At 38.6% G+C, this 25,518-nt stretch overlaps 1 protein-coding gene across 1 annotated transcript in view; it reads left to right on the top strand.

Moving 5' to 3' along the window:
• The window catches only part of CUX1 (cut like homeobox 1), a 3,879,009-nt gene that overhangs the window by 3,753,397 nt on the left and 100,094 nt on the right, over positions 1–25,518 (top strand). The window contains exon 21 of the mRNA XM_044054027.1: positions 19,184–19,264. Within this exon, the coding sequence (XP_043909962.1) occupies positions 19,184–19,264 (81 nt within the window). The remainder of the gene's footprint in view (positions 1–19,183; positions 19,265–25,518) is intronic.

The following is a 25,518-nucleotide window of genomic DNA, read 5'->3' as shown; positions in this document are numbered from 1 at the left end:
AACCTTCTTAATGTAAAACAACTAGTCTGAAGCCCAAGTGCTTAAACCAAAAAGCTTAGAATAACAGTTACAGTTTAATCAAGCTACTACCAAGCAGTAATAAATGCAGAAGAATAAATACAATTGAGTACTTTTAAGAAGAGGCAAAAGCAAAATAAAGTGAATTTTTTTAAGTAAAGTGCAAGGAGAGAGGAAAGAGAAGCAGAAGAAAAATTCAAGGTTAAGAACCTAAGTGGGCTGGCCTTCTCAAATGTTCTTTCTGTATTAATTAGAGTGAACACCAGCCTAGAAGAGGTGTCCCAGATCACATTTACAGTAACTGCAAAGCCACCAACCTTTTTGAAGTTATCATAAAATACATTACGTACAGTACATAAGGGTAAATGCTCTGTAAATATAGAGTTGCAGTCTGCATGTTATATAGCTATATAACACTTCTTAGAAATAGGATTTCTTGATTTTCTATTGGTTGTTTGTTAGGTGTTTTATATCATATGTGGATTGGGTTTGCTCTGCATTTTTGGCAGTAAGAAGTCTAACGGGATGAAAGAGTGTACTGTGATCATGTTTTTTAATTGCTTTAATAAATGAAGTTTTTATAGTAGGCCAAACTGTTTTTTTTTAGTTAGATTTTAAAGTTCATCCATCCCATAAGTTGGCATTAAACTGAGTTATTTTTAATTCATTTTTATGTCTATCTTATATTTATTTCCTGGTTATGCTCAGAACCTTTTTGAAGTTACCATACTTCAGTATATTGTACCATTTACATGATACTAATTACTGAAAATTTTAAGAAGCTACAGTTGTGCTCAAAGCATTATTAAAGGCATCTACTGATTGGAATTGGATTCATATTCCATCAAACAGGATAACAGAAAAACATTTGGGATGTTATCCAAATGTTGTAATTTGCTGTTAGGAGATAGTACACTAGTGGGTAATTATAACAGCATAATTTTGAGATATAGTCACTGTTTACAGCAAAGCTAGTCACCCTCCACTTTTTATGGGATGCTCATGTTCCTCTTATGGATTTAATTGCAAGGAAGTCTCTCAGAAAATTACTGCATAGAATTTGGTGGAATGTTTTGGTCATTGACCATTCAATGTAATACATCACTTTATTTTGGAACATGCTGTGGTTCTTCAGTTTTACATTACACATCTATTTTTAATGGAACAGTCTTACTTCTGCCTGTATGTTGGAGTAAACAACATTTTTAAAATGATTAATACTGTTATAGAGTGGCATTTTTAAATATAAGTAGTAAACATTTGTATTGGACTTATTGATTAGCCTGGGCATGCATAGTCTCCATGCATGCTTTATCTATGACATTTCTTTTCACACATGCATCATTTCAGGATGGCCAGAAATCAGGAGTTTTGCAGATTACCAAATAATGAAATGAAGGTCCACATAAGGACTTCTAATGTATATATATATATATATATATATATATATATATATATATATATATATATATATATCTTGATTTCTGGTCATCCTGAAATGGTGTTTGTGTGAAGAGAAAAGAAGAGGAAAAAAAAAAACACCTGCATTTACAGTTTTAGGCTGGAAGGATAAACACAGTAAGGCAGGATAGCCCAAGTGTTATGATTTATTGTTACAGTGAATATATCAAAGATATGTTAACTATGTTCTTTATACAAGACCTCATATGAAAAAGCTACAGTGGCATCTCAGTCTGAGCTGCCACTCATATGCTGAAGAGATATGACAAAGTCATCCATTGGAATGATTTTTTTCCCCTTATTTGGAGTCCAGCATTTAACAACAGATTTTTCTGATTATATTTAGAGAACCCACTTCAAAAACCTTTTAGTGCAAGGCAGATAGTCTAAACAATAATAGTCACTGCAGCTTCATTTTATTAAGGTGTTTTTAGCATAGCATCAGGTACAGAGTTAAACTAGCAATGTATAAAACAAGTACAATAAATACATAAAATTCATTATACCGGTTGAAAGTGTAAGTCGAGTCAACTGCTAGATGAATATCAAGTAATAAATTAAGAATGACAGCTCAGCAGTTCAAATCAGAGTAGACCACCGATCCAAATAATTCAGCATATTAGCTATTCAGCAAAATTAACAAAGCCTGGGCAGAAGAAAAACAAATGGTTAGGTGAGTCCCCACTCTTAAATACCATTTCAAAGAGTTACCTCTTTAATGACCTTCCTGCATTATCCTGGAAGTAGGTTCTACTAGCGCAATGCCTGATTTGCATGAGTGGAAGCCATACATTTTCAAGCATACTTGTGCTGCCCCAGTGAGACCAAACACAACGGCAAGACAGGCAGTGCAGCTCAGTGAGTTTCTTCTGGTAAGATAGACCCAAGTTATGCAGGGACAAGTAGACTAACAACAAGATTTCATAGATAATGTGAAAACAGACTGGATGTCAGTAGAGGCTGCATATCATAGACATACTGTGTTTACAGTGGGAACTGCCAATAAGTAGCTTGTCACAGTCATCGTCAAGAGTTGCAAACTGTCAGTCTGACTGCCAGAGAGTCCTGTGTACGGTGCACTGGAGTAGCCAAGGCCAGAAGACACTTGAGCATGAGCTGTGAGTTGATGACCTGCTTGAGGAATAAAGTATTTGATACTGGAAATATTTTGTAAATGGGAAAATTATGATTTTACTATGCTTGACACCTGACCCCAAGGGTCAGAGTATTGTCCAGGATCACACTTAAAAATTAGTGCCATTGAATCCCTCAGGGCCTTCACACTTACACTTAAAGACAACTACCTTAACTCCCAAAACTGCTCTTGCTCCCATAAAACAACCAAATGACCTAGTATCTTTCTTATAGTCTACTAACTCCTACCTCTTTAAGCTCCCCCTGCTTTCGTAACACTATCTTTCTTCCTACTTTTTCCCCTTTCCAAAAAAGTCTCCCTTATATCTAGCTTAGATTCTTTCATCCACTCCTACCCTACCTCGCACCATAATTATTTCTTTAATGCATCCTCATCTAACTTTCTCACACTAATTTCTCTCTCTTATCTAACCCCCTGTGTCTTCTACGACATCTATATTCATCTATTTCTCCCAACAATAAACTCCTTGCTAAACATCAACCCTAATTACCTACATATCAAAAAGCTCTATTGGCTGCATGCTAATTTTTAACAAATCTGATTGCATTGACCTTGCTCTCTACAAAACACTCACAAATGTGACTTATCTCATATACGCAAACCATGGAAATCTTGATTTTGATTGCATGTACGTTTGTACTACTAATATATGGCTATACCATATATGTTTTATTTTATATCTTGTTATTGTTCTTTTAAAAGTTTTTGTACTTCATTATTGTACTTTATGATTGTACTTTCTTAATTTCTGGAGCTTTTCTTCCTGAGCCTCCACTGAAAATGGGCCTCTGACCCAGTCAGACTTTCCCAGTCACAAAATGTTAGTAAGTAAATAAATAAATAATAAATAAATTAAGTTGCACACCCTTGTAACAAACTCAAGCCAATTGCTATCATACAAGATGGGATAAGGGAGCAGTGCAGCAGAATAATTAATCACTCAGGGTGGCATGAACTGGCATGCCCTTTGTTTTGGAGGTGGTGTGCTTCTGCCAGGTACATATAAGCCACTGATAAATGGTTTCCACTTAATCAGTGAGAGTAATCAATTTTACAGTATCATCCTGTTTAGAGAGAGAGATATAACACTGGCTGTCATCATCATAACAAAGGTATGCTAAACCTCTCTTCCTCATCAAATCTCCCAGTGTAAACATAAACACTATTAAGAGAGGAGGGTCTGTGGCACTTCATACTCAAGAGGATGTGGGAGGAAACCGGAGCACCCGGAGGAAACCCACGCGACCACAGGGAGGACATGCAGACTCCGCACAGAAGGCACCCTAGCCGAGAATCGAACCGGAGAACCTCTTGCTGTGAGGCGGCAACGCTAACTGCTGCATCATGAAATAGTTGAATTAAAACACTTGCTTTGGAAGGTGCTTTTTTGGGTTATTATCTCAGGCCAAAAAAGTTTAGAAATACACTGATGTTCTTCATCTCACATTGCTGCAGTCCTTACACTTGGGTAGTCCGCTGTCCTCGGTCGGCCCGAATATCAAAGTATAAGACTGACGTCGGTCAGGGCGCATTTGACTGACGTCAGGACGTCAGGGTACAAATGCGCATGACCGACGTCATATCCTCAGTCTTTTTTGCCGCATGGTCCGATGCAGAAGCAGCATTGCAAGTGCCGGTTGGCGTTCTGAGATTTTTCGATTTAGAAGTTTCAGACCGAGTTCAAAGTTGGCTAAGTACCCCGTTGGGGAATATTTTAGTTTTTTCTTGCCTCAGTCATTTACCGGATGTCAGAAAAAGTCAATAATTGCATTTCTTGTGGGAAACAGATACCGCATAGAGATTTTCATACTTTGTGTATTCCTTGCTTAGGGCCTGAGCACGACGTTGTTGGCTGTCGCTCTTGTGCTAGATTTAATAAACGCACTATAAAGAGAAGGTTGGATTGTGCAAGGTTAGTCTTTGGGAAGCGGTGCAACTATAAAATGCCGTCGGATGCTCCGACGCCCGCTTCTTCGAAGAAGCACAAGGACAAGGCAGTTAAGCCTAGGCTAGAAGAGCCGTCTGTACCGGACGCCGGTTCTTTGGAGGTGTCGGTGGAGCCGGTGGCTCCACCGGAGGTTTCTTTGTCTTCCCAGGGTGAGACCTTATTATTGCAAGATGTGGCCTCTCAGGAGACAAGTCAGGCTGAGGGGGCTTCTCAGGTTACTATACTCCCCTCCCTTCCTAAGGTGGCTAGGCCCTCTCCTTCTGTTTCAAAGGCTTCTCCCAGGGGCAGGCCAGGTTTAGCTTCAGTTGGTGTTACCCCTAGCTCTTCAGGTACTGTGCCCAAGAAGCATATGCTTAAAATGGCAGAAGATTTGATTACTTTGATTAGGGGTTGTATGCCCCTTCCTGATAAGAGACCTAGGGTGGAGCCTGAGCTGGGTTTTGAGCAGGCTTCAGATGTTTCAGAGTCTTCGGCTGAAGACTTGCAGGAGTACTCTCCTTATTCTGATTCTGATGTGGATGATTCTACTCCTTCTGCTACTCCTCCTGAGGATTTTTCTTTTTCAGAAACTCTTCATTCCATGAGGGAGCATTTTAAGTGGGAAGGTCAGGACTTCTCTGATTCCAGGAAAAGGCTTAGGGAATTTCTGTTTTTACCCCAGCATAGGCCTTTGGCTATACCTCCTGTTTTGGATGTAGTGGAAGATGTTTTTACAGAGGCTTCTCTTAATCCTGATTCTTTGCCTCCTGCTCCTGTTAAGCCGGATAGGTATTACAGGGTGCCTGAAGCTCATAAGTATCTTTTTAAGAGTCCTAGGGCAGACCCAGAAACTGTTAGCCAGGGGCCTAAAGGTGTTAAGGCTTCTGTTGTTAAAAATCCGGTTCCTGCAGACAAGGAGGCTAGGGCCTTGGATAGATGGGGAAAGAAAGTCTATACTTCTTCTACTCTTGCTATGAGGGCTCTGAATTTCCAGTTTCACATGCTGAAATACCAAAACTATCTCCTTTCACAATTTAAGTCTAAGGTTGATGCTCTGGCAGTAGGTATTGATTGTAAAGAGTTGCAAGATTTAGTGCATGTTTCTGAACAGGTGGGTAAGCATTCTTTGCAATGTGGTTTTGATGCTGTACAGGCCTCATCTAGGGTGGCTGCCACTGGGTCAGTTCTTCGCAGGCACGCCTGGCTGAGGGATCAGAATTTGTCTGAACATGTTAAAACAAGGATTTTAGATGCTCCTTTACAATCTGACGTGTTGTTTGGTCCTCCTGTTGAGACAGTTTTAAAGAAAATGGAAGACAAGGCTAAGTCTATGCAGACTGTTAAAGATTTTTTGCAGGTCCAGCCTCCAAAGTTTAGTAGAAATTGGCCTACTAAAGGGTGGACGTATCCTTCTTATGATTCCCAGTCTAGGGGTAGATCTAGACGTGGTAAGGGCAGAGCTCAGGGCTCTTTCAGGCCTAGAACAGGGAGTTCTCCTGCACAGGCTTTGGGTGAGGGCAGGGGTCAGTCCTTTCGTAAGCAGACCCAATGACCTACCTTTTCAGCTGCCAGAGCCTGCTCGCCTGGCAGCACCTTTGGGAGGAAGGTTGGCACTTTTCAAAGAAAATTGGAGTTTAATTACCCAGGACAGATGGGTATTGGATGTCATACACCACGGCTACAGGTTTTATTTCCATACCTTGCCTCCTTTCAAAGGCATGCCAGACGTTCCTCCTCAACAAAGAATAGAGGCTCACAAACAGGTTTCTCTGTTGCTCCAACTAGGGGCCATACAGCCGGTCCCTCTGCCAGAAGTGGGCCTAGGATTTTATTCTCGCCTGTTCCTAGTACCAAAGAAGGGGAACATGTGGAGACCAATTTTGGATTTATCTATCCTCAACACTTATCTGGACATTCCCAAGTTCAAAATGTTGACGTTGCAGCAGCTTTTACCTCTGCTGGGCAAAGATCATTGGATGGTAACTTTGGATCTCAAGGAGGCTTACCTTCATGTTCCTATCAGACTCAGTTGCAGGACGTATCTGCGTTTTCGAGCTGGGACTTCTCACTATCAGTTCTCTGCATTGCCCTTTGGCTTATCTACTGCACCCAGAGTGTTCACGAAAGTTCTGGCTCCAGTGATAGCTTTCTTCAGATTAAAAGGAATACAGATCTATCCTTATTTGGACGACTGCCTAATTCTGGCTCAAGGACGGGAAGAGCTTCTTCATCATTTGGAATATGTGATAGCAGTGCTAAGATGCCTAGGGTATTCTGTGAACGAAATAAAGTCCAGTCTAGTACCCTCTCAAGACATGTGCTTTCTGGGTGTGAGACTGAATACAGCATCCCAGATGGCCTTTTTAACCCCGGACAAACAAAAGAGTCTATCCCTTTACTTCCATCAACTATCTCATCAGTCCGGGCTGACTGCAAGGACAGTCCTTCAAGCCTTAGGGTTCATGGCATCTTGTATTCTGGTGCTTCCCAATGCCAAACTGCATATGAGGAAGCTACAATGGTATCTCAAAAATGTATGGACACAGCACTGCCAGGATCTGGACACTGTCATTCAAATAATACCTTGCATTCAGAAGGAATTTTTGTGGTGGGCTCAGGAATGTCACCTAAACAAGGGACTCTCTGTGACCCGACCAGAGGCGAGTCAGATTTTAACGACAGATGCCTCAGACAAAGCTTGGGGAGCTCATCTAAATGGAAAGTGGATACAAAACATGTGGCCTGTCAGACTACAACATCTACATATCAACATGAAGGAGATGTTAGCAGTCCAGTTTGCATTAATAGCTTTCAAGGAATTCCTTCTTCCAGGACAGGTGTTGATTCTAACAGACAACACAACTGTCATGTGGTACATCAACAAGCAAGGGGAACGATTCTTATCCTCTATGCAGGCAAGCAATGATTTTGTGGGAGACTGCTCTCAGTTTACAGCTCAATCTTCAGGCAAGGTTTCTGCCAGGAGCACAGAACTCCTTAGCAGATGTGTTGAGCAGATTTAATTATGGATCCCCACGAGTGGAAATTGGATCCTCATGTATTTCAGAAATTGACAGTGTCATGGGGAACTCCAGACATAGATCTGTTCGCTTCTCCACTAAACCATCAGCTGCCAAAGTTTTGCACAAAAGGTTTCATCCCACAGCTTGGAGAGTGGATGCTCTTTCTTTCAATTGGAGCAATCTTCATGTGTATGCCTTTCCACCTCTGCCTCTCCTCCCGAAGGTACTTCTGAAGGTCAGACAGGACAAGCCAAGGATGATTTTAATAGCTCCAGATTGGCCTCGACAGCACTGGTACCCATTACTAAGAAGTCTAGTACGGAAGCCTCCATGGCCTTTGCCTTCGATTCCACACCTGTTGTCACAGGAGGACAGCCATTTGCTCAATGTCAAGCTTCACTCTCTGCACCTAACAGCCTGGCATATTCTGTTTTGAACCATAGTGGGCCTCCACTTCCTCAGCAAGTTTTGAATGTTATTTTGGAAGCTAGAAGGCCTAGTACAAGGAAAGTGTACGCGGATAAATGGAAGAGATTTTTATTTTGGAGTGCAGCAAAAGATTTTGATGTTTCTGGGCCTAATTTAAGTGTGGCTCTTCAATATCTTACTGAGTTACTGGACAAAGGTTTGTCTTTCTCTTCTATTAAGGTTCATGCTGCAGCAATTTCGGCTCACTATGATTGTGACCCACCATTGTTTTCTCATCCTTTGTTTAAGCAATTTCTTAGAGGGGCAAAGAATATAAGACCCCCACGAAAAGCTCCTGCTCCTGCTTGGGATCTCAATTTTGTGTTGGAGAAACTCACTCTACAACCTTTTGAGCCTGCAGCTACTGCTGAGTTGAAATATTTATCATGGAAGACTGCTTTTTTATTGGCCATTACCTCTGCAAGAAGGGTGTCTGAATTACAGGTCCTTATGGCGGTTGAGCCTTTCTTGATTTTCCATAAGGATAGGGTATCATTACGTACTAATCCTTCCTTTATGCCTAAGGTGGTTTCTAGTGTGGCTTTAAACCAAACTATTCATTTGCCTACTTTTTATGCAAATCCCCAAAATAAAGGGGAAAAGATTTTGCACACTTTAGATGTTCACAGGCAGTTGCGTTATTATTTGGACAGAACTAAAGGGTTCAGGCAGTCTCAGCAGTTGTTTGTTTCTTTTGCTTTGAGTTCTCAGGGCAAGCCTGTGTCAAAACAAACTATTTCTAAGTGGATTGGGTTTTGCATTGCTTTCTGTTATTCCCATCATGGCAAGGAGATTCCAGCTGGGATTAGGCCTCATTCCACTAGGGCTACTGCCACTTCAACAGCTTTTTTGAGGGAAGTGGCAACCAAGGATATTTTGGAGGCAGCTACTTGGAGTTCTGTGCATACTTTCTCTAGGCATTATCACCTGCCACTTTACTCTAAGTCCAGGGCTGGTTTTGCCACTGCTGTTTTGCAGGGCATTTTGGCTGCTCCTGCTTCCTTGTAGTTAGCCATCCTCCCTTACCTCTGCTTTGGGATTCTACCCAAGTGTAAGGACTGCAGCAATGTGAGATGAAGAACATAGTACAGTTTTGTACCTACCATAAATGTAGATGTTCGAAGATCCACATTGCTGCAGTCCAATTTACCCTCCCTCCTTCCCCTCTGTAGTTAGAGGTGGTTGTGTGGGTTGGGTTGTACATATTGTGTATATTGTATATATTGTACATATAGTTCGTGCAAGGGTGGTTGGTTGGTTGTTTGCTGTCTTTTGGTTTTGACCTTTATTTTTAGGGTCTTCTGACATCTGGGGCAAGAAAAGACTGAGGATATGACGTCGGTCATGCGCATTTGTACCCTGACGTCCTGACGTCAGTCAAATGCGCCCTGACCGACGTCAGCCTTATACTTTGATATTCGGGCCGACCGAGGACAGCGGACTACCCAAGTGTAAGGACTGCAGCAATGTGGATCTTCGAACATCTACATTTATGGTAGGTACAAAACTGTACTTTTTATGTATAGTCCAGCTTTCTTGATATTTCATAAGTTAAGGGTGTCTACAGGGACAATCTCATCTTTATACAACTGGGAGTGGTTTACTCAGACTGTCAGAAGGAAGGAGAACATCTGTATTTACTGAATGTGTAAAGGCCACTCAGATAAATCACTGGGAGAACTAATGATTTTACAAATATTAACCAGCTTTTTGTCTCATTTAAGAAGGGAAAAGGGGACCAAATAATCAATAAGCAGAAGCCTTCCAAATGTCCATCTCCTGTGATGCATGGTATCTACCATGGAATCTACCAGATGGTGCACTTTACTTTTACAGTGAATGCCCACATAGAACATTGTACAGCTGTAGTAAGGTAAATATCACAACAGTAATTTTTTTTAGGAGGAGGTTAATGTAACTTTTCTACTAGAATAATAATCTGTTGAAAGGACAGTAGTTTACTGCAAACACACATTATGGGCCAGGAGGGGGCTTGCAGAACAGAAGAAGGTTCCTAGTAACGTTTGTTATTTACGAGTGCATCATACTCTAGCCATGGTTCTATGGAATGCTGCCAGCAAGGGCACAGATATGTTAGGTGAAAACTATGGCCATGAAAGAAGAGATCACAAGCTGGGTAAATACAGTTGCCATGACTTACTGCTGCAGTGACCTCTGTTCACAGTATGTAGCTTAGAGGCATCTCTACATAAACGTACCTTTGTTTGAAGGTATCCTGGTATGAAGTACACTTATGAGTAGCTTTGTGTTTAAACATGGTGCTTGTTATGGACAATCAAAAACTGATTTGGGAGGTTTCATTTTGTTTTACTTTCAAATCTTCTTGTACTGGTGACTCAGATCTTAATCCAGAGCTTGGAGTACCATAGTTATTAAGCTAAAGTGGCATCAAGTACCTTACTGAGCCCATTGCTTCATGGAAATTGCTGCAATGTCTTACTTAAACTTACTGCTTCAGGTTGTATGAATTAAGACCCTAGTACCTCTTATGTTAATGGGCACACAACATTTATTGGTATTGTGCATATAAAATGAGGGAGGGAGGGAAGGAATTACTGTGGAAACAAACATGAAAGGTTACTCACTAGGTAATATATCTTCTGAATTTTCTGTATGGTAGGCCACATGCAGAGGTTACCTCCATTTTTTCTGTCCATGACTTTGTGCTGCTTAGTTTTCGTAGGAAAAAGTACACAAGTTTGCTGCACACTAATAGAATTTAAAGGATATGGTCTTGCAACATATATTATAGCAGATTAACCCAAGGTATTAAATTATGCATGTTTGTACATACAGCAGTAAGAGTTAATAGCTTGCTACCACCTTGTAGGAATAACATTTGGGTTGTTAGATGCAGAATAAATGAGATGAAACTGGAACTTACTTTGCCTTTGCTAGTGCTGAGCAGTGAAGCTTATGGGGAGCAAGTTAGTAGAACTACAGATTCTGTTTGAGGTGGATTTCAGTAAGGCAATATTTTTTTGGAGGAGTAGAGGCTATTATGGGCAAGCTATAATCGAGCTGAGAAAAAGCATTCCCTTTCCAATGGCCATTTTATTTTTTTCTGGATAGAACATTGAAAATTTTCTGACCAAATAATCATTCTGTTTATTTTTGCTTTGAATTGTTCAATGTGGAGTTTGAATTTGGCTGAGGTATTTTAAGCATTTGGTTATTTTGAGGGATTGCAGATTGTTCTTAGTAATATGCCAGTCTGGATGACAATGCAAGCTTTTGTTTGATACTGAAAATCAAGTCCTTAATTTTGTTGTTATTTTAGAAGAAGCTTCATATTCTGTAGCCAGCACACCACAAATTTTTGATAATTTTCAAGTTGTTTTTATGTTTGAGTGATAGGGGAGAAGATCTACAGGTGACCTTGTCATCAATGTATAGGATTATGGGAGAGTAGGACAAGTCAAAGGGTAGTTTATTAATGAAAATAGAAAAAAAAAGTGAGTCAAGGACTGAGCCCTGGAGCACAACTGTAGTGAGAGGTGACAAATCTGAAGATGAAGTTTTTTGTTTTTACAAGTGTCTATTTGAAACAGATTAATTAAGCCAAAGAAAGACATGGTCTGTAGTTAAGTAGCGTGTCTAGAAGCAATGTATGTTCTACTAGTTTGAATGTTTTGGTTAGAGTTATGACAAGGTTCCCTTTGTCTGTCTTTGGTAGAATGTCATCTGTATGTGTGCAAAAGGCAGTGATCAAAACCAAGAACCAAATCAAATGAAACAAACACTTAACCAATAAGGTGACTCATGCCAGAGAAGACATATCGCTTTGGGCTGCTATCGTATTATCTACCTCCATTGGTGCTGTGAGTGATATCTCTTCTCTGGCATGAGTCACCTTATTGGTTAAAAGGCAGTAATGTTAGTCTGGCTGGTCTAGAACCTATGTTGGCTTCTGAATGGTAATGAGCAGTTTTGAATATAATCAGACAGTTGAAAATAAACATTTTTTCTAGTAATTTGCTTAGCAATGGTAGGATAGAAAATGAATGGAAACTGGCTGTTAATCTAAATTTGAGTTCTTCCAGATGCAAAGCATGCTATTCTAACATATGGATAAGTTGAAGACTTGGTATAAGGGGTGGGATATAGTCCCTACAGGTTTTAATGAATAATGCTTCAAGCTTGTTATCCTCCACAAATGTATCAAAAGGAATTTTTCCAAGAGGGATTTTATGTGTTTCTTTTTGATGTGCCTGAAGTAGAATTTGGGGAATATAGTGTGTGTGTGTGTGTGTGTGTGTGTGTGTGTGTGTGTGTGTGTGTGTGTGTGTGTGTGTGTGTGTGTGTGTGTTGGGGGGGGGGCAGGGTCTTTGGTGGTTCCTGTTAATAGGAGGTTGAGGAGAAGTTTACAACTCACAGTGGAAGTCATTAGTGGATAACTGGCTGATTGAGCAATGAAAATGTTTTCATTTCTAGTGTTATGTTTTGAGGCTTGGCCTGTTAAGAGATAGACTTGTCTCCAGAAATGTTTAGTGTGACTTTGGGGGGACTACTGAGTTGCTGGGATTGGGATAAAGTAGCTCTATGTCTGTATAAGGCTTTTTTGTGTAGGCTACACAGAAATACAACCCTATTATGGATTTCATTGTTGGGCAGATTTTTCCATTGTGTCGATGCTTTGTTCATAAGTGCCAGTAGCTCTTTTATTTCTTTTGAGACCTATTTGGATTATGTTAATTTGCAGTCAGTATATTAATAATAATGTCTGCTGTGTGGCCAAGGTGTTGGCTTTAAAGAACAGGGTTCCAGTTTGCATTTCGTTTATGTTATTTTAGCTTAGAAAAGTTTTGGGGAAGGTTTGACCTGAAGAAAGATTTTTGAGTGAGGGAAGGAGGTTTTTGTAAAAGGTTTATAATATGAATAAGTACTGGGGTGTGGGCTCAAGGATGGTATTTGGGATGTTGGTTATTACTAGGTCAAGAAGTGAATGATTTTTTTTACTTGAAATTTGGTCTTATTGGCTCAGCTGACATTTGAACAAGGTCTGTATTACCTAGAAGTTTGTATTGCTCTTGGCAGACCTTAAGAAATTTATGTTGAAGTTCATAGGATCGTTAAAATTCCAAGATGACTGAATCAAAATATCATACCTTGCTAACACCCTTCCATATGCTGTATACCTCTTCTCAAGAAGATAAAAAGTAGGTCAGTTCAGGAGCAGATTTATCTTTTGGCAGAGATTTAGGTCTCTTGTTCTAATGTTAGCAGAGCTGTTTGATTTGCTTAGATGCAGGAAATCAAGGATGTTGAGATCCCAGATGACTCTGAATTCAAGGCATAGATCTCCCTGTACAACACAGAGTAAAGGGATAGTGCCTTGAACCTTTCCTGGTAACTCAGAGTTTTTAGACCAGCAATCTTCTTAGCTAGGTACCTCTACAGTCTATCCCTTTGCCTAATATATTTAAATAGGTACATCCCAAAAGGGGCATTGTACTCTACAATAGATATAATTAAGGAAAGAGTACAAGGGTATGGTAACATCTTTTGACCTGGATGGTACGCCTTTAGATATTAGTTGTGCTAAACAGAATGATTTTCTGACTACAGTAGTACATGATCTTCAAATGAGAGAGAGAGAGTAATTGACCCAAGTTCCCAGATCCCTAACTCCATTGTTATTTTGGAGAGTATGTATGTTGTATTTTGGTAGAAAAAGTTGTTTCTCAAATGCAACAATACTACAATTCTTTGCATTTAATTTTAGTTCTTTTTCAGTAGAACCATCAATTATAAAGGCAAGTTCCTGCTGTAATGAGATGGTATTGGAAGGGGATTTCACAGTAACACCCAGTCTGGAATCATCTGCAGAATTAGTTAACCAAAAGTCCTGATTTCCAGTCAGGAAACAGAAGCTGAAAAGGAGGGGGTCCCAGTAGTGAGCCATGGTAGACACTACTAGTTACTTTCATATTACAGTGGAGGTACCTGCCACTCTGACACTGTGGGTTTTATCTTTTAACTTGTTTGCTATCTAGCTCATTAAATAAGTATCAGTGTCTAAGGCACTTGGTTTATTAGTGATACCAGGAATGGCTACATCAAAATAAGCTATCTGGACAGGATGACTGCAGTCTACAGCCTGAGTGACTTTCTTAAAGAAGCTGACTAAGTTAAGTAAGCATGATATCCCTTAGATAAAGCCAAACTGGTGTGGGTCTAGCCTAATAAGGTTTTTGATGTCAGTTTATGAAGTCAATTGTGATGTGTTTCATGGTTTTGCAAATCAGACTAGTCAGGCTAATGGGTTTATCATTCTTGGGATCCATGGTAGGGCCACCTGTTTCTAGGGGTATCACCACGGCAGTTTACCATATTTCAGTGACATGTATTACAAGTGGGCTTATATTAAACACTTTTAAGTAGGGGGTTCAGTAAGGGTGTGTTTGGCACTGTTTGTAAGGTATCCAAGTGAGATATCCGGCCTCAAGGAATATTTTCATTTTACAAAGTACATCCAGCACATGCTTCTTAGAGATGACAGGAAAGGGATACGGAAATTGGTGGAGGAAGGATAATTGTCTCTTGGGTAAAGTTTGCACAAACTTTGACTGCTAGTATATTTGCTAATACCATTTGGGGCAGAGTGGATGGTGGTGTTAGTATGGATTTGTTCCAAGCAGTGCTGGGTATTGTTTCTTAGTTTTCTAAATCATCTAAAAATGGCTTGTGGTTATCCTTTGCTTCAGAGGCTAATTTAAGTTTATGATTTGCCCTTATAGTACATGTTAGCTTCTTGCTGATAGTTTTGATGTGATCTTTGACATGAGGAGTTTTAGATCTGCTGTATGAATTAAGATCGCTTTTTTTTCCTTTTGTTATGGAGTTAGTTTATACTAGAGGACTACCAAGATGGTTTATTTGTACATTTCCTATTATATTTTGTTCTGTTACGGATGGTCAAATCTAGACACTTATTTATATGGGCATCAAACTCATAGGTATAGATATCAGCTTTCTCATAGTTGGGACTAGTGATACTGAAAGCGAAATTTGATAATTTGTCAAAACGTTTGCCCCTTTGAAGTCCTTGAATTCAGAATTATTGGCTGCAGTGGTTTTTAGTGATTTTGACAGAGAAGATTAAAAGTTTGTGGTCTGGCTTATCCAAGGATGGATCATTTAGATGGATGGTGCATGTAAAGGCTGTGTTAGCTGAAGCCGGGTCCACAATATTTTGACCTCTGATGAAGCACATTGACTACCTGTTCCAGGAATTTTTTATTAGGTCTAAAAATCTCTAGGTGTGGCCAGCTTTTGGGTATGTTCCAGTTTATTAAAGAGTAGTTAAAATCACCTACTATAAGGGAGTTTTTGGTAATAGGCAGTTCCTTAAGTACTAATTTGTGGGCATCTGTAGCACATTACAAGTTGGTAATTTGTTTTCTTTAGGATAAGTTTGTGGGTCTCTGGGTATCTGTCTAGACATCACGTTTTCATTGACAAATGTGGATACTTCTCCACAGTTTCCCTCAGATCTGAATGTATGAGAAGTGCAGTACCAAGGTATAGATGGAGTGCTATTTTTACAGTTAAACCAAGCCTCAGTTAATATGCAGACATGGATGTGTTCAAAGTACAGGAGAGACTCAAGGTCAGATACATTTATTATTAAAACTTCTGGCACTGAGTAGAACAACCTTTAGGTAATTTTACATAATCTAGGCTTGGGCTGATCATTGCGTTATTGTCATCTAGGTTAGAATATCCATTAGTTAGAGCATGCCTAAAAAAGGGCAGTATGGAGGTAGCAAATTATTTAGCCAGAATGTGGATGCTTTGGAATGAGAAGTATAGGCTATCTCCAGAGAAGCAAGCAAGACTATAAACCATTACATCCCATGCTGACACATACTGGACCCCTCAAGAATGTCACCAGCTGCTTAGCTGATTATTAAAGCCTATTATTTTACCTTTGCATGGAGGCATTATACCTGGTGAAGGTAGGATTCCACCATGGACTATTCTCTTCCCTATACTTGACATATACATAGAGAGAGCTAGCATTTCTCTCTCTTCATGTCCCTTGGAGTTGAGCACCTCAAGTCATTCACATCCTCATGGATTACCTTAAGGTCATACTGATATTTGCCTGGTATAAAGGGACTGAAGATTCCTTATAACATTATGGATCCTGGTGCCGGAGAAACAGTCAACTGTCACCCTGTCTATGACCAGCCTCATAAGTATTGAGTCAGTGTGCCTGACAATGAAGTCACCTGTTAACTAGGACATTTGTATTTGTACTTGTGGTTTTAGTAGTAATAGATAGTTTACAGTCAGGAGCCTGGTAACTTCACACTATGTTTGAGAGTGGTGGACATGTCTCTAGACCTGCTGAGGTTTTATTTTCCTGTTCTAGGAGTCTTGGGAAGTGACTTTTGGAAAACTCAGCATATGTCGGTTTGGTATGTCTTTGTAGAGGTTTGGGTAGTAGTATGCCTTGCTCACAGACTGTTTTATTTAATAAGATAGTGACCCCCATGTTGTGGAAGTACTTATACCTCTCACAGACTGTATCATGTATCTTCATTGTCTGTGAGCAACTAGCAGTTTCTACACTATCTAAGAAAACAAAAGTGCTATGAAGCTTATCCCCTAGGGTGGCTAATATTTTGAAGGGAAATGATGGAGTCAGAATATTATTAATGAATATTTAAAATCTTTCGAGTGGTGAGGGAGATGGCAGGTATACCACTACAAGGTGAAGTAGGAGACCATTATATAATGGTAATCTGATAATTAATTAACTGCAGTTACATTTGTTGGTGGAAATGGCTTGTCCACATGCATATGTAAGTTTGACTTAAATGTCTGCAGTAGTAACTTGCTTGGCTGATAGATTAATGGAGATTTCTTAGTAGAGCGGTTGGTATGAGAAAAAATGTGTTTGTTCGTGCCTGGTCCAAGATATACAGTACACTAAGAGCAACATATTGGATATTATACATACGTAAGTATGTGTGTGTATATATTTATATATATATATATATATATATATATATATATATATATATATATATATATATAAAATAGCAGTATACAGTGATGGAGTGAAAGAGTGCGGGTAATGTGGAGTTTACTCACTATTACAACATTTAATTCCAGTTGCAAATTGCAAAAACTAAAGGATTAATTGTTGCTGAAATAATTAAACTGAGTGTTACCACACCCTATCCTTTGATGTGAAGGTCTATTTTGCATCTGAAACTTGGCAGCAAATCACACAAGGTACAAGGATAGTTACTGCACATTATGCAGCCCTGATACTGTATAAAATTACATTTTTTAAAATGAATGTATTTGGCATTAATGTAGAAATGCAGTTGAATATACCTGTTAACAGCTCTAAGATCAAATACTTGCAGAAAACAGGATTTCCCTAGGTTTCATCCCATTGCCCCTTTTTTCCCGGTTTGTGTCAACTTTCTCTGGTTTAGTTTGTTTTGCATCACTGCATGGGCTAGTCTGTCAAATGTCTGTGCAGTGTCCTGAAACACATTTGTTTGTGATGTTTTATGTGGAACAGCCCCTTTATACTGACTTAATGTATTACTAGATCAGCAAAATGGGTTACAGCTGAATCAGAGATAGAGACAGGACTATGGAATCAGTGTTGTACTTCTTGCCACGTTTTCAGTGCAAACCTTTCAGAGAGGAAGCAGTAGTACTGTGCATCCCTAGGCTGTGAAGGAAGTGCTCAGTAGTTGGTGTTTTGTCTTTTTCTTGGAGAGGGATAAATAGTCTCCTCTGCAGAATATGTGATATACATGCTCAGTGTGTTTGCATGGTATGATTATTGTCAGGCTCCCTACCATTGATCTAGTGTCAACTGAATGGGATTGTAATTCAAATACACATCCCTGCTCTACAACGCACTTATTTCTGTATATACTGAATCACTGTTGACAGTGATTCAAAGTTTTTTTGGCCTTTCATTTTCATCCAGTGTTTTGTAATTGTGAAGTTAATAAGGGCATGTCGGGGGTCTAGGGGGGCTTGCTCCCATTACAAAAAATAGTTAATTTTTTTGTCTAGTCAAAGCTTTGACTGGCTTCTTCTCAGTGTGACATAGTGGAAACATAACTGGCATCATATCTTTCTCCACTGATGAAAAGATGGCATGGAAAATGTACTGAGGAGACTGTAATAACTGGCCTTTGTGGATTCAGCACCGTGCTCTCCTTTAAACCTGACCTGAAAAACTGACACCACAGCCCACTGCTGTAGCTGACATCTTCCTGTTGTTGGCAGTTAAGGGGACTCTGTCCCTTGAGAACAGCTGTTGAGAGATTCCCCTCCCCCTTGCCACTGAGCATTGTTGGTTGCCGTGCCCATACTTTGGATAACTGGGAAGACTGAAGAAACTCTTTATCAACATAGTTTCCATAAATTGATATTCTTTATATTGGTGTCATGAGCTGCTCTTAGAATATTCACCACAGGATTTTAAGTATAATAAAAGAGCTGTATACTAATTTACTTGTATAAATGGTGATGGGTTGTCACAGTGGAATTAGTTTTTGTTTTTTTTTTATTTTCATTTTGATTATTATGCATACAATTATTTATTTGTTTGTTTGTTTAATGGGTGGGGGTTAAATTAGGCTCATTCACTGTACAATTTGCAGATGACAGCATGGCCTTTTAAGCAGTTTAGCATATTACACCTATTGTCATATTCTTGTTAACCTGTTGTATTAAGTTCAGTAATGAATCCCTAAACAGTTTTGTAACTTGTAACAAAGGACTGCGTAAATGTCAATTTAACAGCAACTTAGTGGGTATAATTCTTTTACATTTAAGCAGCTTAATAAACAGTATCATTACTGTTGCTAATGCTGTAGTGTGAGTTATCTGTCATTCTTAGAATGTAAGCATCTCTAACATTTTGGTTCACTGTTCTGTGTTTCTGCTTGTGCTACAAACATGCTTTCTGTTATCTGTCAAAGTAGAAAACTGCTTTTAGTCCCTGTCTCACTTGAAAAACTCTGCACTGTTTTTGTACTGCTTCATGTTTAGAAGTACATAGACTGGATTTTATTTCCCTATATTGGTCGTAATATGCTTTTTCACTTTTGTGTTTTTCAGGGGAAAGTTATCCTTTCCAACAAGATGGCGAGAACTGTTACTTTCTTCTATACTCTGTTTCTACACTGTTTGGTCTTCTTGGTAAGTACATACAATGACACATAAGTCAGGTCAATGCTCCTGAAGTTATCCCTTTACCATAAACTTCTTGAGAGCACAGAGTTAATCTGTGGCAGAGAGAGACAAAGAATAATAATGTGTTTCCTGTCACCTGTTGTTGGCTTTAAATGTTATAAAGTGCTGCTTAAAGATAGTGTTGCGAATCATGAGTCACCACCTTTCTTAGACTATGGGACAAAGGGCTTCTGAAGGAGGTGGAGCTGATACATGAGATAAACGTAAGTTATTACTGGCAATAAGGGATGCATATATTAATTATACAGTTACTTATTGACCAGATATTTCCACTGAGCACTCTAGAGGAGTCCATTTTCAATGGATAGCATGGGGATGTAACAGTGACATTATTTGGCATCATTACTGAAGAAGTACAGATTTTCTGCTGGAATTTCCTAAGGCTCAGCTCTGCACATTTTCTTATTTTCATCATTTGTAAATTACATCATCAGTACCATCTACCCCTCCTGTGTACCCAATTTGCAGATGATATTATCCTACCCAACCTCCAAAATATCCTGATATGGTTAAAAAAAGGACTTCATCACAATGTGTCACTGTTTCTGACAAAGCCACTTCACCTTAACTCCTTCCAAAACCACCACTATACTGTTTGGCAATGCATAAACAACAACTGACTAGAGTTGACTCACCTTACCATCAAAACTGCAAGCAACTAACACTTTGAGCAAGTCAGACTGTATAAATAACAGCCCAAACTTTTCATTCAAACTTCTTACAGGCAATATCACAGAGAAGATAAACAACTAAAGCTAGCCAATTGCATATCCAGTCATCTGTCACCCCAGGCTACACAGGCCCTCACTATACACGTTTTCATTCAGGTCTGATATATGCTTTTGCAGTTGTTACCTTTAACTCTTCCCAGTGTAGCTTGAAAGCAACAATCGGCATTATCTGTATATTTATTCTTCTTGCCCCTGTATATAAGCAGTATTGTACAAGAATGCAGAAATCCATGACTGTACAGAAGTAACCTTACTGTTATTCTCCCTTACATTCAAGCAGTTATGTATATTGTTGCCCCTCCCTCAAACAAAGTGAAAAACAAAACATCCCCATGTAACCCAAGACAACAAGATAATAACATCCTTTCTTGAGCCCTTCTTAGAGTTATGTTATAGGTAAAAAGGGATTTTCCAAAATTGTACCTGCTGAATGGCTTTGCCTCCTACCTAACATAAGAAATAATTAAACATCTAACAAAAAAATAAGTAAGTACGAAATATTTGGAAAACAACTGCAAAAAACACCTAAAGGAGCAGTATGCATGTACCTTCTTCATAGATAAAGTCTAATTATCCTCCCCCATTTCCCTAAGCCCCTCTAAAATCCATCGACTCCAAGTTAAAACAGTTGGAAAATAATAAGTCTAAAAATTTGCTAATGTAAATTTGCAGATAGTTGTAAATAGGCAAAAGGCCTAAATATGTAGAGAGTGTTGTAAATTTATTTATTTTATTTTATTTTACATTTGTTAAACGGGATAGTCCAACTGGATACATGTCCATTTTCAGTAGAGGCTCGGGGAGAAAAACTCCAAAGATACATACGTGCAGACATACAAAGTTCATAATGTATTTCAATTATATACAGTGAGAGTATTTAGTTGAGCACACATATTAAGTATGTTAAATAGCTTAAATTTTTTGCACATTCTCATTGTCTGTTGTTTAAATGTAACTTTCAATATTTCAAACCTCTAGTCCCATGAATTAATAGAAATGGACACTGTTCAATCATATTAACCAAGCATAAATCTGTACACTAAGCTTGCTGTCTGTAACTTGATTGTTTATGCTTAAACAGTGAATAGTTGTTTAGTATGTGCTTAGTTTTTGACTATATATTGTTTTAGTTCACAAGAAGATATCTTAGTGCAATGCCATCAGCTTAAAGAACCACTACTGACAGAAATAAAAAAAATGCATGTTTTTATCTTATTATGATGTTCTACGCAATCCAAACCTGCCAACACCACAATAAATACTTACTACTAATTTTAAATTGTTTCTAACCCTTAATGCTGTCATTCTTGAGTAGTTCCTTTTTTGCCCAAAATGCACCATGAGGGTGCAGCTGATGAGGTTAGAACACATCAGTATTCTGCATGTAGGGAGAAATACTGTCAAGTTTGAGAATCCAAAGTAAAAATGTCAGTGACCTTTTTTGCATTGACTCTTATGTATGTGATTCCTACATATTTGTTACACCATCTATTGAAATTTCTGGGAAAAAAAAGATGCAGAAGTAACAGAAATAATTTAGCCTTTTTAAAAAATGACATTTTGTGAGTTTCAGATCCTTCTTCCTTCCCTGACTCAGTCTGAAATTTATGCTTCCTGGCTTGAAAGTAGTGAACTTACTCCCTTTTGAGTGACCCTGCATCTTCCTTGTATCACTCATCATGATACCTAAAGAGGCCAGTTTTTTTCTGTGGCATTTACCCCAATTAGTTCTTCAAACTGAGTCCAATATCATTTGAAGCTAGCCCTTATCACTGTCCTTTAATCCCATTTTAGCAACAAGTAAGGGCCAGTCTTATAAGACATTCCCAGAGATTAGTTGGCTCTAGTACTTCAGTTTGGGGTATTTTCCAATTTTGATATAACTTAGTATGAGTTTATGGCAGACTCATCCAAGACACTGTTTGAACAAAATATTTGTTATGATCAAAGTGGCCACTCCTCCTGTTCTGTTCCAAAATTCAGTAACAGACAAATTGTGCATCAAACCCACCTACATGTTATCAAACAGACAGCAACTAATTGCACTGAAAAACATTGCAGAAAACACAACCAGCCAATTTACAAATATTAAGAAAATGTCACTTCCAAGGAAGAGGAAACAAGATGCCTCTTATTCAATTGGAGCTCAAGCTAAATGAACACAAACAAAAGGAGAAGTACAAATCTGTCTTTAATATCTCAGTGAATGGGAGTTCTCACCAGTTGCCATACCAGTGAATAATTACAACATTGGTTTCCTTTTGTTAAACTGTTTTTAAGTATAAACTAGCAATTTTTATGTTAAGAGGAAGCAAAGAGATGTAACTATGCATTTCTTGACTGAAAGTGACAAGTAATAAAACAACAGCATGGGTTTCCTTTTGTTAAACTATTTGTAAACATAAAATAGTAATTTTATGTTAAGAGGAGACAAAGAGATATAACTATGCATTTTCTTACTGACAGAGAAAATTATAAAAAAAGGAAAGAAAACTACTGCCATAACATACAGTCCACAAGTAATTCATGATCCTCGTAAATACATGCCTATCCCTAACCAAAAATTTTAATCATATCAAAAGAGAGGTGCATAGGTTATGACTCCCTGTATCATTACCATGTAGTCCAATCCATGTAAACAATAACAAAGCAAACATTTAGAGAACCTTAAGAAAAGTCTCATAAAAATAAAATAAAAATAGAAACAGTGCAGAACCACCCACTGACATTGAGATGAAGGGCTTATTTGGTGGCCTTCATGGCCACTTCTCAAGATGGGAGTGGGGGCTGCTTATTTGCAATATGCCACACAACTTTCACCATGGAATTTGGTCATACAGAAATTGGGAATTTAGTGCATGTTTTGATCCCATGATTTCCATTTATTCCAATGTAATTTGCTCCTTCTGTTTCCTAAGGCTCTTTCTTCTAGTTTTTTATCTTTTTTTATAATATTCGATATTTCAAATACAGTTGGTTTAGACTTTGATTTCCATTTTGTAGTAATTGATTTTTTTTTCAGAAATAGAATTAAACTTAACATGGCTTTACTATATTTAGGCAATTCATATGCTGTGTCCAGCTCAAAAGAATAATTTCCTTAGTTACAGCCATTTGTTCACCTAATATTTCTGGCAATACCCTTAAACTTTTAAAATTTTGTAACTCATTGTACTGTCAAAATGTGTTCCCATTTACCTCTTTATTCCACATCACACCCCCAACATTTGCTGTCTGCCTGAGGGAAAACTATTTGAAGTCTGCTTAGGGTATAAAAATACTTATGCAAACACTTCCAAGCAAAGATCCTAAACCTTGTGGACTTTATTGCATACTTGGGAGCCGTACATATGTTCTCCCATTGTTCTCTTGTAAATGCTTTTTCAGTCTTATCTTCTTAATCTTTTCTGATCTTCTGTGATTGATTCTTATAGCTATTGTGCAATATTTTATGTACCATACTAATTATTCCTTTTTTTAACAGCATTTTTTGTTCTAGATGCAACCTAAACCTCTACCAGTGCATTTATATAACCGTATGATTGCTTATATCATAAGTGATAATTCAGTAAACATGTAAAATAAAATCTACCAGTGCAGGTCTTTCATGTAAGATTCCCCTATCCCTTTCTGTTTGTCTATTCTGTGATGTCAATCCCTGGTAGGGAAGGTAGCCTCTAGCCTGCAGTCCAAACATCTTCTTGGCCTCATCTCACTCGAGTACCTTTTCCTCTCTAGTTATTTGCACCCAGTACCTTGTTTCCTTTGTCAGTTTTTTCCAGTAAACTCCAGCCCCTCTTCACTACTTGCAGTCATCCCTATTGGCAAAATTTCCTTTGTCCTTTCTTGTGCTGGCTTATTTTTTAGAATGCTTTCACTTGCCTTATGAATAGAACATTCTGCATGATTGTTACTATTCTTCTTAAGCACATGCATTCAAAATCCTAACCTTTCTTTATTTCTTGAACCCCCACACACACACACACACACACACATACACTTTATCACATACATCTCAACTTCCTAGCACAATAAATCTGGACAAAGCCAAAAATAATGGAAGGACAGATGCCCAGAAATAGGAACTTAGATGTTAGAATAACAGGATTTGTATCAGCATGCATTCTGTGAAGGATATGAAATCTGAAACTCAAATGTACATCATTATGTAGTGAACTCAGTCCTCGGTGATTTGCCAGAAAACCATACATTTTATGAGAAACAGACCAAAAACCTGAGGCAAAAATCTGTAGAGTTGAAAGCTATGTTTCATCATCATCATCATCATCATCCCTCTCCATTTTGAATTATAACCTTCTGCTTGTGTTATGTATATGGGCCTTAACTGTGTAGCTCTTGTTTGTTTGTCTTTCGGCTTTTCCCGGTAAGGGGTCGCCACAGCGGAACTCTGGTCCGCTAATGATTGGCAGTAGATTTTTACGAAACGCCGAGGTGCCAGCTCAATGTTCAACCTTCAACGAAGGCACGCCCATTTACGCACGCATGTCTTTCAAACACTACCCAACCACGGGGAGGACATGCAGACTCCACACAGAAGGCACTCCCAAGTCCAGCCGAGAATCGAACGGGAGAACCTCTTGCTGTGAGGTAACAACGCTCCCTTCGTACCACCACGGCATCCTACCCTTAACTGTGTAGCTCTAAAACATCCAAATTCTATTGGAAGGATCAACTTATCTAACTTAACTCTTCCCCTGCTAGACAAATTCCGTCAACTCGTTATTAATTAGTGTCCACAACTTTTTCTCTGGTTGATAAAATTATGCCTGACCCATGTATAAAACTAAAGGGACTAAAGACATTTTCAGTGTTTGTCTTACTATCCATATCCATAAACACGAGCTTCCAGTCTCTCAGGTTTTGTATTATCTTTTGTTTAGTTTTTTTCGCACATATCCTTAGTTGCCATAACATAATTCTTTCAGTCCATGCTCCTAAATATGTCTTCTTATCATCTCCCTATAAATATGGGTATTTCTGAACCAATTCTTGGGTGGGTACATGCATAATTTATGTCTGTAGTCTTTGTTTTTATCTTTATTAATTTTATATCCTGAAAAAACTTGAAACTGTCTCAGAATGTTCCACAATATTGAGATGTCATTTTCTGGATTTATCAGATACAAAATAATATCATCTTTAACTAAAGCCACATTTTCTTGATTATCCTTGCATTTCTGAGTCCCTTATTTTCTTTGCCAGTAGCTTTAAATATAAAACAAATAACAAAGGGGAAAGAGGACACCCCTGCCTGGTTCCTCTATTTAAACACAAATTGTCAGACAGGAGCTCTCCAACTTTATTTCTTGTCACCGATTCTTCATTTATCCTCCCAATTAACCTTATTTTTGTATCAGGGAATACAAATACTTCAATTGTTTTACTCGTAAAGTCATACCATACTCTCTCAAATACTTTCTCTGCATCAAGACCCACTAATAACAGTGC

Source organism: Protopterus annectens, chromosome 13.part0 (genome assembly GCF_019279795.1).
Source record: "Protopterus annectens isolate FY-2018-M chromosome 13.part0, PAN1.0, whole genome shotgun sequence".
Lineage (NCBI taxonomy): Eukaryota > Metazoa > Chordata > Ceratodontiformes > Protopteridae > Protopterus > Protopterus annectens.
This window is presented reverse-complemented; position numbering and strand designations above follow the sequence as displayed.